This window comes from Rhincodon typus, chromosome 20 (genome assembly GCF_021869965.1).
Source record: "Rhincodon typus isolate 14 chromosome 20, sRhiTyp1.1, whole genome shotgun sequence".
NCBI lineage: Eukaryota > Metazoa > Chordata > Chondrichthyes > Orectolobiformes > Rhincodontidae > Rhincodon > Rhincodon typus.
The window spans coordinates 28,917,385-28,934,972 of NC_063351.1; the positions used below are offsets into that span (position 1 = coordinate 28,917,385).

The 17,588-nt window shown below is 41.4% G+C and overlaps 1 protein-coding gene across 1 annotated transcript in view; it reads right to left on the bottom strand.

Moving 5' to 3' along the window:
- Positions 1-421: 421 nt before the first annotated feature.
- The window catches only part of LOC109918548, a 60,191-nt gene continuing 43,024 nt past the window's right edge, over positions 422-17,588 (bottom strand). Inside the window, exons 9-12 of the mRNA XM_048609197.1 lie at positions 10,607-10,744; positions 8,457-8,579; positions 6,672-6,766; positions 422-452 (exon numbers count right to left, since the gene is read on the bottom strand). Coding sequence (XP_048465154.1) covers positions 6,706-6,766; positions 8,457-8,579; positions 10,607-10,744 — 322 coding nt within the window. The 3' untranslated portion in view covers positions 422-452; positions 6,672-6,705. The remainder of the gene's footprint in view (positions 453-6,671; positions 6,767-8,456; positions 8,580-10,606; positions 10,745-17,588) is intronic.

Here is a 17,588-nt window from a genome sequence, read left to right on the forward strand (position 1 = left end):
TTATCTTCTGCCTGGGCACATCCTACAGCCCGGAGGACTCAACATTGAGTTCTCCAATTTCAAATAACGTTCCCACCCATCCCCTGCCTCTCTCCCTTCCATTCCACCTTTTGACCCTCCCTTCCAGCCACCAATCGGATTCAACCCTCCCGTCAACCAACCAGGTCATACCTACTACCAGTGACCATTTATCACCATGATTCTCCCTCCACCCCTCTCTATCTGTAGCTCCCCCTACCTCCACATTCAGTTCTGAAGAAGGGTAATACCTCAAACGTTGACTTCTCCTTTCTTCCAGATGCTGCCTGGCTTGCTGTGCTCTTCCAGCCTGCTGTTTGTCTATCTTGCATTCCAGCATTTGCAGTTTTTTTTTGACTCTAAACACATTTTCTGTCTGTCTGTTACCTCAAGATGAGGGAATAGAGTTCCTGTTGGGAGAGTGTCTTGGGATCCTAAACAAGGAAAATGTTATTATCAGCACATCTTGCACAAATATCTCCTTAGCACCATCATAAAATGGAATTACTCTTGCTCTTGGTCTGTCCTATCTAGGTTTGCAGTCAAGAAGGATTGAGAAAGTCCTGTAAGGTGATCATTCCAGCTCCCTGCTGAAAGTAAGCTCCTCATTCAAGAAGGATGCATAACACCAAATGAACGAGGCCAACCATGGGAAGTCTGGTGAGTTCAGCTCAGCAAACACACAAATTGTCATTTTCCCATCCCACACTAAAACCATAGAACCGGGAAATTGGTCCTTAGAGGAACTGAGTTCTTGTCCAATTAACTCATTACTACCTGTCTTTCAATTAATTTATTTTCACTATTTTTGCTTTGTTTTGGCATAGATAAATTCAGCAATAACATTTTTTAACCAATTGGCATAATTCAGTTGGAATAAAAACATTTTGGTGTCCATGGAAACCACTTATACTTTGTGTGCAAAAGCAAGTGCAATCATATAACTACTCAATCATATTCAGGAGCTATTCCACGTTACAACAAAACAACGGCAAGTGTATAAACATGTTAAGTTACATGTGTGATCTCATCCATTAACGATTAAGTAAACATCATTAGAGAGGCTAGACTATCGAGTAATTGTGAGTAAAGAAAGCTGTTCCCTAAAGCAGGCATAATGTTATGGAGGTTGATCAAGAGGAGTTAAAAAAGATGTGGTCCTTTGAATCAAGTATATGAAAATAAAATCCTTTGTTGTTGGTCTTTTAAACACAGTGTGTCTACAGTAATAGACAAAGGCATATTACCAGGCCTGCATATTCAATAGATTAGGATTCTTGGTGATAATGACAGGCAAACAAAATAAGTCAGAATGATCATTCACCAGGAAGCTAATCATTTACGGTAATAATTCCTCATAATATTTTCCTGATGATCCTGTTGATTTTTCACTGAAAAAATGTATTCATTGATCATGTGTGTGAAAAAAGCCCCTCTCTGGCTCTATTACGTGCATGTAAAAATCAATGGAGTAGGGCCAAGGCAAAAGCTCAAGTGAAATCCATTCCATTCAAAGTCAAACAATATTTTTAATATTCAGATGAGTACTTGCTCTTTTAAAATAATTGAGACTTATCTACAAAGGAGTTTAAATTTAATACGAACTGAAGCATTTGCAAAGAAATCACATTAATAAGAGCAGTGTAATTTATTGATATATCACAGTTTGCTGAATTACATTTCAAAACAGAGGTGAGAAGAGATTATTGTGCACACAGGCTGTTTGGCTGCTGCTGCCTCACCTCAGGGGTCTGTCAGACTGCAGAAAGGATGTCTCGCCTTCATGCATGTTAACCCTTTGATGATTTCATCTAGATTTCTGGGCTGCAGTTTTTCTTTCCTTCTATTCACCTAAAAATCCAACTTCATCTGCAGTTTTATACACATCTTATTCTTCTATCTTGCAAGCTGTTTTACATGCTTACAAAGAAGCTTATTTGCACTTGTTACAGCCAACGGATTGAATTTTAAAAGCTATGAAATTGTATTTTGGATATTGTTAAGGATCCTATAGTAGTGAGCTTGTGTCACATGTTGTATCTGCGCATGCACGGATTCCATTTTGTTGCTATGCGTAATCGCTCCAGTAGTTCACTTATAGAATTGTCTTGTGTGTTGCTCAAGCGTTAAAGGTAGCAGAAAAGCGCACTGGGATTCCAGTGGGGTGGGTGGGTGGTTTGACCTGCAGCCTGCTAATTGGCAAAGAACACTGAAAAATGTGAGCTGGCAGCAAAGTAGAGAGAGGCCACATATTTGGAGGCATAAGTTAAGCACACATTACAAATGTTCTTTTTTATTTGCAGAAGGGGTGCACAATATCAGAGAGAAAGATAGTACGAAACTTGGCTATTCTACCAGCCATTGAGGTGGTGGTCCTGGAGTTTGCTGCCAAAGAATGGAGGCAGCCTATAGGTTAAAGCAAAGTTGGACAAAATTCCTTTGTAAGCGAGATTCCAAAGGCTCATATCTGTAACTTTTGCAAAGAGTGCCGAGGGACTGAAGGAGGTTTGGGGTGTATAAACAGGGGAAGCTGGAATGAAGGTAGTATTGTCACTTGAGTTTTTTTGACTTCAGGATGGAAACTATGCCCCTATGTTGAGAGGTCTACCGTTTAAACATTGGTTTACATCTTCCAATGCTTTCAGTGCTTATTTTGAGCAAGTGAATGGCTAAACTAACCTTCAAAAGGATAGAGATGCTTCAACTTCTCCATTTTAGTTTCTGCCACTGCACATGAAAGCTCTGTTACCTTTGAGGAGGAACAGGCAGCCTCAGAGGGTGCAGTGCCACATCCTTCCTCCACATCTAGTACTAGTTCTGGTGACAATCAACACAGTGAGTAAACGTGGCTTGACTGTAAAACAAAGACATGCTGGTGATGCAACTCACAGTTGCAAGAGCAACAGTTAAAGATTGAGATCTTGCAGGCATTCGGTACTTAGAGGTTTTCTGGAGTCAACCTGGATGTTGAGTCCCTATCTGACGAAGAAGCTCTGGAGTTGTCCATCAGGCAGATAATGTTGGACATACAATACAAGTTAGATTATAATATGGGAGATTCCAATGGGTTGGGGAGTTCTTGCAGACCATGAGCACTGCGGCCACCTGAGCTTTAGATCAAATAACTTCCTCCATCGAGAAACCGGTGACATCCATGAAGGCCCAAACCCAGCAGCTCACTGATCAGGTATTGGATATGCATGCTGACCTAGGAGCCCTATCACCCAGGTCCAGGGCGATAGGAAGCTGAGGAGCCCAGTTTCTCTCAAATCAGGAAGGGTCAAATGGAAGTACAAGAAGCAGATGAGCAGCTGCTACTGCCATTGGGGACCATTTCTTAGAGTAGCAGGGTTAAGTGAACCAATCACTTACATCTCATTCATTTTTCCCTTTTGATTTATCCCTCAACTGTGTCGGTTTGTCTGTTTGTCTCAGTGTGAGTGGGAACCAGAATTAAAGAGGATTGTGTTTAAAACTTAGATATTAATCAGATTACCTTGTGATTTAACTTTGATCTGCTAAATATATTGGTAATAAATTGTTAAATCTTTTATTCATGCTATAAACCTGGTGTCTGGTATTGCTTATTCACAAAGTTGTGTACTGGTAATTTTCAAAATCTGTTTAGGAACCATTGGGGTCAATTTTGAGGATCATTGAGTATTTTGATTTTACTGCATTGTGAATACAGGGATCGGGAGGCTGGTTTGATTTGGTTGTCTGTCTCCATGTCATAAAATATGGGTGTTTGTGTTTGTGGGGTTTCAGCTTCATAGAGTCCACACTGATCCTCTAACAAGCATCCCACCAAAACCAACTGCTTCATATTATGTGGTGACTTGCAGTGCCCTGATGTGGCCTTGGTGTTTATGGCTGGGAGCTAATTGGAGAAGGCATCAAGGACTAGGAAGCTGTTATTGAACTGGAGACACTGTACATTATCATCTGAGTATCAGAGTAATTCTTACTTCCTGGGCAACAGGCTGTTCTGTGGACCAGATTGGACAGCTACTCTGATTGGGTGGCATGGTGGCTCAGTGGTTAGCATTGTTGCCTCACAGCACCAGGGATCTGTGTTCGATTCCCCCCTCAGGTGACTGTTTGTGTGAAGTTTACACATTCTCCCCATGTCTGCATGGATTTCCTCCAAATGTTCCAGTTGCTTCCCACAGGTAAAGATGTGCAGGTAAAGTGGATTGGCCATGGAAAATGCAAGTTACAGGCATAGGGTAGGGGACTAGGGCTGGGTGTCAGTGGGATGGTCTTTGGAGGGTCAGTGTGAACTTGATGGGCTGAATGGCCTGTTTCCCCACTATAGGGATTCTATGATTCAATGATTCTATCGAGTGCAACTCAACTTCCTCTTCAGGCAACCTGGGCTTCTCCACCAGTTCCTCCTCTGACCAGGTTTCCCCTCTCTGGAGGGCAAGGTTGTACAATGTACAGTAAGCAATGACACTTCCACAGGCACATGTTACAGGGGACAATATGATCTGTGCAGAAGCATCTTAACCAATGGTCTGCTCGCTGAACGATCTGGTTGATATGTGGCTTTCATCATATCCATGCTTGGCCCACATTTCAAATTTAAAATCCAGGCCTATGACTGATGTTAAGTACCCCACTGTAACTTCAACTTTCTTCTGCTAATTTCTAAATCGTTATCTAATTGCTGAAGAAGATATACTCAGATGTGCTGTTGTCTGCATTTCAGCAACTGGCCACCACAAAACTGAGAAACTTAAACCTACAAGGGTGTTCTAACTAATGGGAAGTGTGTTAAATGTCCTGTACATTATAGTCCATTTTATGATGTTGCAAGATGTTTTATAGTGGACCTTAAGAGGGTCTAGTAAAAGGAATGCCTGGGACAACGCTTCTAATTTAAAGTATTACTATTTTCCTTTAAAGAAAACAGGATTTTCTTTCAGCTCTGAAAACTGCTCTGTTTAAAAATATGCAAAGAATCTCATTTTCCACTTTAACTTCTAATCTTCTGCACCATGGTGGCACAGTGGTTAGCATGGCTGCCTCACAGCACCATGGACCTGTGTTAATTCCACTCTTTGGTGACTGCCTGCGTGGAGTTTACACATTCCTTCCATGTCTGCATAGGTTTCACCGAGTGTGCCAGTTTCTTCCCACAGTCCAAAGATGTGCAGGCTGCATGGATTGGCCATGCTAAATTGCCTGTAGTGTCCAGGGATATATAGGCTAGGTGCATAGCTATAAGAAATGCAGGGTTACGGGGATAGGATGGGGGGTGGTTGGGCCTGGGTGGGATCTCTACAGGGGGTCATTGAAGACCCAATGGGCTGAATGGCCTCTTTCCACACTGTAGGGATCCTATGTGAAGTTGGACCTCACATTTTGCTGTCTCATGTCCAATCAGGATTTCACCTCTCCTAAAAGGTACTGAAAAAAGCCTAACCAAAGTCATTTCTCTCTATAACAATGATGTGCATTATCATTCATTGCCCTCTGTGTAACCATTCACCTCAAATGCTCTTCCCCCTTTGTGCTCCATGAAACTGCTGCCTCTTCAGTACCATTCTCACCTAGCTAATCACAGACAGAACACCTATAAAAATGGTTTATTTAATTTCTTAGCAGTTCTCTTCAGATTGCTCATTTTCTTCCTAGCCTACACAATCCCCTTCAACATCACCTGTAGATATGGTATCAGTTTCTATTCTTATGCTACAACACCGAGCTGTGTCCCCCCAACTTTCTGTTGCCTCTGTTGTTAGACTGGAATGAGTTTTAACATCTTCCATCAGAATATTGTGGAGACCAAAGCCATCAATGGACCTTGCAGGGCCATTAGGAAAGAGAAGAGAAGCGGTACTAGCTTCTCCTCTCTTAAAAAGAAATAGATTCACCAGTCTCCCACCTTCATTTCAAGCTGTGACATCTTTAGAGACTAAATTCCAACAGTATAGTTTTGTCTAAATTAGAAGTGTGTCTGGCACATATAGATACCCAATAGTCTGAACCTTGCTGGATGAATAACAGGATGGTTGTCCACATTCCCTATTACTACTGGGCAAATCAGGCAGCAAAATCTGTTATCTACTGACACACTGTTAAATACAGAAATCCAGACAATCATGCCAGTGATGCCCACCTCCTCCATGTGCTGCACCCTTCTCTTAGGCTGTCCTTCAGGATTGAGAATGACTTTTTCTGTTTGGATTTGATGAGTTCTGAGGTGACTGATAAACCCAATGGGAAGTCTCCAGACTCTGTCACATGTGAGGTGAATATTGTTTGAAAAGTTCAGCAAAATAGTCTACCACAGAATTGAAAAATGAACATATTTTTCACAATCTTGCAGTTGATCTTAAACAATGGAGCAAAGTGGCTACAAGAATGATTGGAAGAAGACCTTAGTTTTATAAAAGTGTTTAGTGAGATGCCCATTTTCTCATATGCTTCAGAGAAGGTGTCAATAATGATCTGCAGCTCAGTTTCTGAATGTGCACACACTCAATTGTAAGCTGCATACTGCAGCTCACTACCTGTGGCTGGAGGCAGTCTTAGCCAAAAGAATCTGTTCAATTATCACTTGTACCACTTATCCACAGAATTTGAAGGAGGTCACTGCACTCAAAAATATTAACTCTGCTTTCTCTCCACAGATGCTGCCATACCTGCTCAGTTTCTCCAAAGAGTTCTGCTTTCATTTCAGATCTTCAGCATTCGCAGTTCTTTGTTATATTTTAGAGATGTTGAGCTGCTGGGCTGCCTAGTTCCAAGGGAGAAGAAAACAAGTCCCCAAAGGCAGGGGACATCTATATGTTCCATTATTAATTTAGACTGCTGGACAATTGTCTACAATTCCCAGACTACTGCTTATCTATCTGGAACTCTCTATCTGACATGAAACTACAGTTTGCTACAAAAGGATGAGTTGGTTCCAAACCATAGAATCGCTAAAGTGTGGCCAATCGAGTCCACACCGACCAACCAAAGAGGATCCTACTCCGATCTACCCTATCCATGTAACCCTCCATTTCCCATGGCTTATCCACCTAACCTGCACACCTCTGGACACTACGGGCAATTTAGCATGGCCAATCCACCTAGCCTGCACATCTTTGGACTGTGGGAGGAAACCAGAGCACCCACAGAGAGAATGTGCAAACTCCACACTGACAGTTGCTTGAGGGTGGAATTGAATCCAGGTCCCTGGTGCTGTGAAGCAGCAGTGCTAACCACTGAGCCACCATGCCACCCACCAAGATGGATTACCAAGTATGCTTTTCTAGGAATAACCAGAAGAGATACTGTGTACATACCCCCATATTTTGGTTTCTGGGTGATTGACACTTTGAAAGGGTTCAGTGCTAAGAATTTTGGGGTTGTAATCACCACCACCATGACAGGCAGGCCTTCTGGCAATGGCCGTGGTGCAAGATCTTCCGGAAGTTAGTTTCACAGTTGTGCGTTGGTGGCCTTGAACTCTTCAAAGAACCTGTAGTGACTCCAGCAAAGTGGAGGATGGGAGTGTTTGATAGGTTAGTGCCTTCTCAAACACTGACCTAACCCTCTCACCTCCATGTGCTGCTACTTCTTATTCCAATGCCCACATGGGAAAAGCCAAAGCCTTTTCAGAATTGCTCCAAGTGAAATGAAGAGCTGGTGGTTGTTGGAGGGGTGCAGGGCTAATTGGAAGCCCAAAGTTATAGGGGTAGCATAAGACCGAAGTGCAATAAAGAAGGGATCAAGTGCAAATCCAATTGAAAAAGACTGTGACAAAAACAGGTTGTAAAAATGTTTGCGAAGTCAGGGACACAATTTGGAACTCTTTACAGCTCTCAAAACCTCAACTGCAGCTAAATTGAGAACGTGGAGCAGCAGTGTCTGTTTCATAAGGGCCTAAAGTTTCCAGCATACTGCAGTGACATTTCAGCAGAAATCCCCTGGTTGTACCACCAGGTATGTGACAATCCTTGCAAATGGGCACTCATGATTTGCCTCCCTTAGCACCGCAAAGATTTTGAGAAAAATAGCATCTAGCACATTAACCAAATGGTGTAGTCCCTTAGGCAGGAATTTCTTTGATTTGCTTGAAGTCAAAATCAGTGTATAAATGCTAAAGATACCAAGAAAATTCAAGTCCATAGTTTGCATTCCTTTAACACAATGAACTGAAACAGTCAGAGCTAGGCATGAAATGTCACCGCCTTCACATCTGGACAAGTTCTTGTAATGACAGAACCTATCCACTAGGGTGCGCTTCCAACTCAAGAAAGAACAGGGGTCTCCTCAGCTCACCATCAAACTGAAAACACACCTCTCAGTGACACCAAGCACTGGAGTCGGAAAATTGGAAATCAATTCTCAACTTCACTTTACTGATTAAAATAATTCTAAAATGGAAAACAAAGAGTATCACATAATAAGTTTGTAACTCAGATTTTTACACCACATACCTCACAAGTTCCTGCAGGTCTGTCACATCAACCTGTGGGTTGTTACTCCCTTCAGGTGAAAGAGGTGGTACAGATGAAAGAGCAGGAACGATTGGCTCTTCAGAATCACTTGACAAAGAAACACTGGAAAAATGCAAACATGACCAAGCCTCTCAAAACGTGTTCTCTCTTGGTTTCATTGAACAAAAGTAAGACGACAGTGTAGCCTTTATTGCAAATAGCTACTGATCTACACAGGAAATCCGACAGCCACATCATTTCAACATGATAGAACGACATCAAGTTAAGTGCATTTATGCATTTTTTTCATATTTCAAACAGTTTCCATGATGCAAAAATGAGGAATAATGTTGATTCTTTCCCTCAGTAACCCCAATGCACACTGAGATAGCTCCAACCATCTGTCACTCTTTTAAATCAGTTTCCTTCTCTTCTCATTTTGCTCTAACTAAAAGAAAATCTTTGGATGCCAGAAAATCTTTGAATGCATTAAAACTAAAGTGCCTTTCTTAAATATTCAATAAAAATTCAACAAATAGCCAGAAACCCTACCAGACCATAGAGTTGCTTTCTCATGCCAACCAGCGTGGGTTGAATGCCTGCACCAGCTGATGTTACCATGAAAGTATATCATTATCAACCTCCCCCCTCCCCTGAGGTGTGTCGATCCTCAGGTTAAACCACCACCAGTCATCTCTCTCTCTAATGAGAGAGTAGACTTATGATCTGGTAAGCTATGGCAATGTTATCATTAGAAAGAGATGACTTGTGGTGGTTTAACCTGTGGATTACCACACCGTCAGCCAAGGGGATGGATTGAGTAGGAGGGTTCTTTATGGAAACCTCCACAGGGGCAGGAATTGAACTAATGCTGTTGTTGTCCCTTTGTACTGCAAATCAGCCATCCAGCCAACTTAGCTAACAAACTCCCAAAGTCAAGAAGTAACTTTCTATTGAATATTATCCTTTTGAAAGACCCAGACATAAAAATGTTTTCAGGGATTACCTTTGATGCATTTAGGCAGACAGTGACTATTTGTAAACAATACAGGACTGAACAGCACCAGATAGAACATAGAACATAGAACATTACAGCGCAGTACAGGCCCTTCGGCCCTCGATGTTGCGCCGACCTGTGAAACCAATCTGAAGCCCATCTAACCTAAACTATTCCATTATCATCCATATGTTTATCCAATGACCATTTAAATGCCCTTAAAGTGGGCGAGTCTACTATTTTTGCAGGCAGGGCATTCCACGCCCTTACTACTCTCTGAGTAAAGAACCTACCTCTGACATCTGTCCTATATCTATCACCCCTCAACTTAACGCTATGTCCCCTCGTGCTAGCCATCACCATCCGAGGAAAAAGGCTCCCACTGTCCACCCTATCTAATTCTCTGATCATCTTGTATGTCTCTATCAAGTCACCTCTTAACCTTCTTCTCTCTAACGAAAACAGCTTCAAAACTCTCAGCCTTTCCTCATATCATCGAAGTAACGTGTTAGGGCCACGTCCATCGTTTTCCTTGAACAATCACTCTGCCAGGATCTTTGGGTCAGTCAGCGTACACAATGACCCCGAGAGTAAAACTATCAACGATTTAGATTCTGATTTTCAATGGAGACTGGAATTGGTTAATTATGGCCTCATAAGTTGCACTAATAGATAGTAGAAAAACTGGCACAGATCTCCCAATCCTCAATCACAGCACACCCTGAGGTGCTTGCTGTTATTCAAAGTTTCAGAAAACTAATTTACACCCAAATATAGAAGATAAGGTACATTGGAAATAGCTTCATGGATGCACTTGACCATGACCCCACCTGTCCCCCACTCCACAGAGACATGTTAATTTAAAATTGGGCTATTTGGCCAATATTGATGCTTTTTTTTTAGACTGATTGAATTAGAGCTGTTCCTGGCAGGAATGAAGCTCAAAATATCACACATGAACTGCCAGCAGCTAGCACCTGCTTCCTCGTTGCCTGCCCCAAGCTGCCTCTCATTTAGTTAAGGGGAGTGGGGAGGGTGCAGATGTTGAAAGCATCAGAGCATTTGGCTGCCCTTTTGCCTGTTGAAGTCCCTAGGAGGAAAATGAATGCTCCTTGAAAGCCTCATACCCATTTCTATTTTACGCGTGACGTACCTGACAAGGTGTTTTTGTTGCCCTGTTATGTCAGTGGTTGTTTTATCTGCATCATCAGATTGCAAAGGTGGAAGTGGAAGAGGTAGAGGTAGAGGAAGAGGAGGAACTGGCTGTTCACATTCAGAAGGCACTGGAACACTGAAAAGTAAGAAACACAATCAATAGCATTTCCCAGTACATATTCTCTAACAATAAACTGATGACGTTATAGGTTTACCTTATAGAAATGATTCCACTTGATAAAACATCAACGGCTAACAATCAGAATATCATTGTGCAATTTAGAAATTTGCACCAATATATCTCATTTTCGCTAAAGTTACAAAATTTGAAATCAAACTTTGCTATCAAAAACCTTGCATTCCAACTATTTCGCCTTCAAGACAACACTTGCTGCCTTACCAGTGGCCAAGTCAGACAATTTTCATTGTTCCCAGGACCAGAAAACTGCTTCTAAGGCTGTGACAGTGGCCAGGAATAAACAAATGATCCTAGCAGACCAAATTTGTGATGCTTTGGTCTGGTCTAATTCCTAGACTGTTGGTTATTCAAAAGTGTGAAAGGACATGCTGACCCCATTACAAAACGTCCGGCATTTAACATCAGGCAAGGAGACAAACCATTTTCCATTACTATTATATTCAATTATAGACACTTGGCTCACAGGGTATTAACCATATTCAGGCAGGAACAATGGGCTGAATCTTACATTTTTTTGATTAATTGTCAGTTTTGTCAAGTTTCATGCAGGGTTTCTCTTCCTGAGGCATGGGGAGATCTCTTGCTACATCTTACCAAATTCACCTCATTAACAACCTAACCAATGCCTATGGCACCCCTCTTGCTTAATTCTAACCCCATTCTACCACCCTCCATTCCCAGAAGAACTTGCAACTGGCTGGATATCCACAGAAAGATCAGCATCGCTGGTGCCCATGCCATCTTTAAAAGGCTGCTGTGTACCCAGGCAAGAACTGGCATTCCAAAGCTGGACTACTCATCAAAGACAGTCTTTCTGAAGATGTCTAAGAAGGGGAAAATGGTACTGTGATTCTAAAACTTTTGGTGGATGGGACTGTCCTCTCCTCAGAGTCCAGCAGAGGAGGCCAAGCCACTAGACCCAGGCATTCTGCTCTGAGGTCATCACCCAGGTCAGTGCAGTCTCTGCACTCTCAAGGAATGGCCAGCAGTGCCACAAGAAGGCCAGCTCCATTCTGCCAGGGAAGAGCTCTACTACCATACACTCAATCTCTGCTACTGTAGAGGGTTCATGGTCTGACACTCTCAAGACTGCCTGCAACAACTTCCCTTGCTTTTGGTTCCCCCCATCGAACCTCTCACAACTAACAACCCATGGCCTCTGTGCTGCCTATTCACTCACCTGGGAATGGGGAACATGGCACTCACTTGAGGTGCTTTTTCCTCATCACATTTCAATCACACGCACCAGCCCCCTAACAGTTGTGCCCCCTACGTACACCTCACTCAATCCTCCCTTCTCACACTACAGGAGAAAACAGCCCATTACAGCGTAGAAAGAGCCAGGAAGGATGGAAGTGGCCTGACATCAGGCTCCTCACCCACTATGTGGAGAGAATTCTGGTCCTCGGAGAAAACTAGGACTGTTCCTGCAGAGATACCAAGATTTCTAAATCCCACCAACTGATTATGTACCGTTCCATATTCCACGCAAATGACAGATGAGACAAAGCTTGGTGGTGCTGGTGGGTGGGGAGTGGCGACCTGTGAGGAGGATGCAAAGAAGCTTCAGTGTGATTTGGACAAGTTGAGTGAGTGAGCAAAGATGTGGAAGACAAAGTATAATGCAGTTAAATGTGACGTTATCCACTTTGGTATCAAAAATAGGAAAGCAAATTATTATCAGAATGGCAATAGATTAGGTAGTGGGAAGGTGCAATGACTGTGTTAGCTCTACCTCCTGAATTGGCATTATATGCCACAGGACTGACCACAACACATTCCCAGGCTGCAGAAACACACACCCCTGACTGAGAATAACCTAATTGGATGCCTGACCATGGCCATATTGGAGGCTGCCCTTAACACTACGCTAAGACCCAGTGACCCAAGACCTGGTGCCTCCATGGGCCTTGGTGAAGACTAATTCTCGAAGGCTTTAGTTAAACTGGAACTTAATTAAACAATGTATCGAGTTGTCTGACATTGAGATGAGTCTCACAAGTCTTCTCACACGATTCTGTCACATTTCTTGCCATAGCCCACGTCATTCAGGCCCCTTATAACAGTCTGCCCAAAATTTTCATTGTGAGTTCGAACCTCATGCAGGTACAATCACTATTACACTTAAATGCCCTCTAAAGGAATCAGGTTACAGCTTTCGCTGTAAGAAACATGAACAGTAAGTGTTTTGCACAGTTAAGGGTCCGATAGCTTTGGATATATAATCTCCTTTAAATGAAACAAGATGTACTGAAGTACCAACATTTGTTTGCATTTCCATTATATTTACAATAATCTCATTTTATATAACAGGTTGAGCAAATAAAAACATTGAAAGTAACTTAATTCATAAAAAAATCATCTAAAATGTTTGATGGGAAATTTGAGTCAGCATGAAAGCACCCAGTACATGTGGTAGGGACTGGAGTGATCATAATTTATGGTAAGTATTTTTTTGATGCTAGTGTTCATTTGCTGTTGAGTCACAGGACTCAGTACAATCCACACTGTGTCTACCTGTATCTCAGTGAGGAAAAAATAGCTAAGCATTTGCTTTTGACAGGAATACAATCTCACTGAACACACAAGTAGTAAAACCCACTTAATCCTAATATGAATTTATCCAGTTCTGCAGATGACTGTTCATTAACAACTGAATACATAGCAACATCACACATTGGATAATTCCAGAATAAGTATTGAAAGAATATACAAATGTTACAGGAGTCTAATTTATGCCAATTACAGGGAAATAGTAAAGAATTTCACTAAGAACATATTACTGAAGGGCCAAACCCAAAGAGTTAAGCCCTTGTGTAGCTTTTGACACATCTGAGCTATAGTTGTACTTTGCTCTTGTGCTCAATACCCAGGCTAATGGCCTGAATGAAGATACCTTACGTTTGAGAATTGTTGACACAGTATATCAACTATCAGCCATAAAGTCAGATCTCTAAATTTAAACCCAGTATCTGAATTATTTCAAAATCTGGTAACAATCAAGCCTTCCATACTTTGTCCCAACAGAATATCTTAGTTTTTTCCATGAAAGCTGAGGGCAATGATTGTTTCTCCAAGGAATTGTTATTTAAAGCAGCAGGCATCTGATCCAGCAGAGGCTCCTTTTCCATGAACAGGACACCAGTTAGACTAGCTGCTCGTCCAAGGCAGACACTTCAGTGCAATCTCCAAATCAGTATCATCAAGTCAGAGTTAGGTTTTGCTAACTTTATATACAATTTGTTGAAATTGTTTCATTAAACAGCCTTTCATTTTCCGAAACCAATCCGCGTAGACATTTAACAGATCATCTTTGTAGATTCAGTCTGTCAGAAATTCCAATCTTCCCTCATTATCCAACTTACTGAAATCCATCTCAGAACATACAGTAATTCTGATTTTACTTCTTGCAGGAATTGATATCAGTGAGAATATATTTTTTCTCAGGTTGGGTTGTGGGTAAGATAGCAGTGGAGTAGGGTTCCTGAGCCTAGGGCTTGTCCACTCTGTCCTCTTTTCTCTTGTTTCTTTTCTTTTTTTCTGTCTCTTAATTTTTTCCACTTTAATTCAATTACGTCTTGTTGAAGGTCTCGATCGCAGTGACGGCATTGACAGTGGCAAGTGGACCCAGTGCAGACTCGTGACACTGGCGGAGAGAGTTTGGGTTCCCAGCGGCTTCTGCATTGATGAGGCATTTCTAGTGCTGACTCATGGCTGCTGGGCGGAGGCATGTCTGGGATCCCATTAGGACCTGCGTCTAGCACAGATTCACGGAAGAGGGACAGGAATTGCATTTGGCCTCAGTACGAGACCCGGCGGCATCGGTGAGATGAACCTGAAGGCGACTTATGGTGGCATTGAAGCCAAGTTTGGGCCGGTGTGGTATCTGGCGGCATCGGTGGCATTTGCATTGATGAGGTCCAGCGAGGATTCGTAGCAGCAATGGAATTGGTGGGGGCTAGCTGGTGTTGAAGAGTGGTGACTTTCATTCTAGTGGCATGGCGAAGTGGTCTGGCCACCAGGCCCATGGCCAATGGTGAAGCACTTAACATGAAGGACTGTAAAGTTGAACACTTTTTCTTTACTTTTCTAGCTTAATATTCTATGTTTTGGTCCATTTTTGTGTTTCAAGATGGAGAGTGATAATACTATGCAAAACTTTTTGCTGCATTTTGTAACAAAATACACATGATAATAAATAAATCATATCAAATCAAATCAGAGACACATATACATACCAGTGTCATTTTTCCACTATTCATGTGGTTAAGATCTGAAGAAAATCAAAAGGTAATCACACTTCAATACTTTAAACTTGTTTTCTGCCATTTTCCATATTTGCCACTAGAATTTTAGTTTTAGTTTCGTCTAATAATGACCTAAAGTTTCCAACGTTCACCTTTAGGTAATCACCCTCTGTTACTATGTTAAAATATACCTAACTGGTGAAGGATAGAACCGGAGCCTAGCCTTTATACATTCACAAACCTTAAATTTCAAGGGATCTATTAAATATGGTGTCCCACTAATCCAACAACCAAGATGTCAGTTTATTCCCGTTCAGCTCTTTTATGAAACACCTCTGGAGCAAGTGGGACTTGAACCTGGGCCTTTTTGTCCCCCAACGCTCTTCGAGATACTTTTTAAAACCATTTCACTAAAGTAACTAGTATTGGACCATTAAAGGGGCACTAAATAATATTAAATCTTCTAAAGACATTTAAAAACTAATGCAAATAATCATTCCCAGAATTGATTGCTTGGCCCTCTGTGCCCACAAGTCATGAAAGTACACCCAGATGCATAACAATGAAATAGAGATAGGTAGTCAGGTCCAATGACTATCTCCATAATATGTTCCTCTATACATATTTTCTAATCAACCTGTTTAGGATTGTTATTACACACCTCTCGAGCAGGTGTAACTTAAACCTGGGCCTTCTGCCTCAAAAGGTAAGAACACTACCACTGTGTCACAAAGAGCCCTTAGTGTGACTACTAATGACTCCACAATTAATCCCCACCACTTAATTGTCTATTAAATGGGTAATTAATTCTATTTAACATACAATAGAGGAACTAGATCTGTATGTTTAAAACTGAATGCCATATTCTTCCTATATCTCCATACTTATAAATCACCCACCACATCACTCTTATTGGGTGTTTTGTAGGCAATATCTACAACAGCCTTTGCAATATCTTTATTCTATGCATACTTTTTCCAAGGTATGATCACCCTTACTGCAGTGATTGTGTTCTATTGTAATCAATGTTGCTGCTCATCCTCCTTTCCCAATTTTGCAGTTTTTTTAAATTCTAAAAATCTTATAATCTGGCAATTGTAGCTTCCAGTCATGCTCAACGTGCATCCAGATCCTTGTAATGGATGCTAACTCTTTAATTTTCATTGCTTGTCATAATTGCATTCATGTACAGTAATTTTATATGGGTAATTAATCCCCATTTTTATGGATGTGTTCATCTTTTAACTTGCAGTGTAAAGTTTCTGTTATGACCATCCTAACAAGTTAAAATATTTTGCCACAGATCCTCTTTAATCTTGCCATTCTGGTTAAGGCGCAAGCCAACCCATTGAAACAACCTTGCATGCCCCGAAATGCAGTTCCAATACCCCAGAAACCTGAAGCTCCACTATCTGTATCATACATCTACCACTTCTTGACAATCCGAATCTTCCACTTGTTGGTCCAAGTGCATTACACTCAGAGTTATCCAGCTATGCCGGAGATTCCACTTCTAATCTATAAGTTAACTCATCAAAATCCCTTTTCAGATCCTTTCCACATCATTGGCTTTCACAGAAACAAAGACTACTGGCTATTTACCTTCATAGTTCAGAAGCTTTTGGATTCATTCAACAGTATTTTGAATCCTAGCTTCTAAGAAGCAACATATCATTTGAGACTTTGAATCACATGCGCAAAAGGATTTCTAAAACTCTCTGACAATGGAATTCCATGCAGTCGTCAATCAGGTATTCCTCCTGCCTGTCCTCTTTTCCCCAACGGAAACTTCTCAATGTCCTGCAGCCACTCATGAGGAAAAACTTTGAATACTCATCATTCAAAGGATTACTGCCAAGATTATTTTCCAAGATTCATTGATAAATTGACCTTTCCAACATGAGAGAAATCTTATATTCATGCCAAGCCAGTACAATAATGTTCTGTCAAACTTCAAATCATCATTACATACAAGATTATAACAAAAGAACAAAAGTTACAACTGTTATCATGTATATTTGAGCTTAGGAAGTGCTTTGTTTCCATGACAACAGTGTATTGTTGAAAAGTATCTTGCTGCCAAACCATTTACGTGTGCTTCAGAGTAACAATAGTTTTATTTAACAAACAGTTCATTATACCAAGTAAAATGTATGTAAAGTTTCTCTACCCTACTTCCACCAGATTAAAAATGTACATTTTGGTATTATTCATGTTTTCTGGGCTTAATTTCTATGCTCTGCCTCCTTGCTTGCAATGGTTGATAACTATACACTAGTAATGAACCACTTCAGACTCATTTGACAAAAGCTTTGTGAGAAACATGGGGCTGACAATATGGCTATGCCTCCTATTATGGGATGCAGAAGCCTGGAATCTGCTCTGTGGACACACGGGAATAATGTCATATGGGTTTAAAGGTTTGTTTGTGTGTGTTTGTCTTTGTCTTTGTGTGTTTGTCTTTGTCTTTGTGTGTGTGCATTTGTGTGCGTGTGTGCATTTGTGTGCGTGTGTGCATTTGTGTGCGTGTGTGC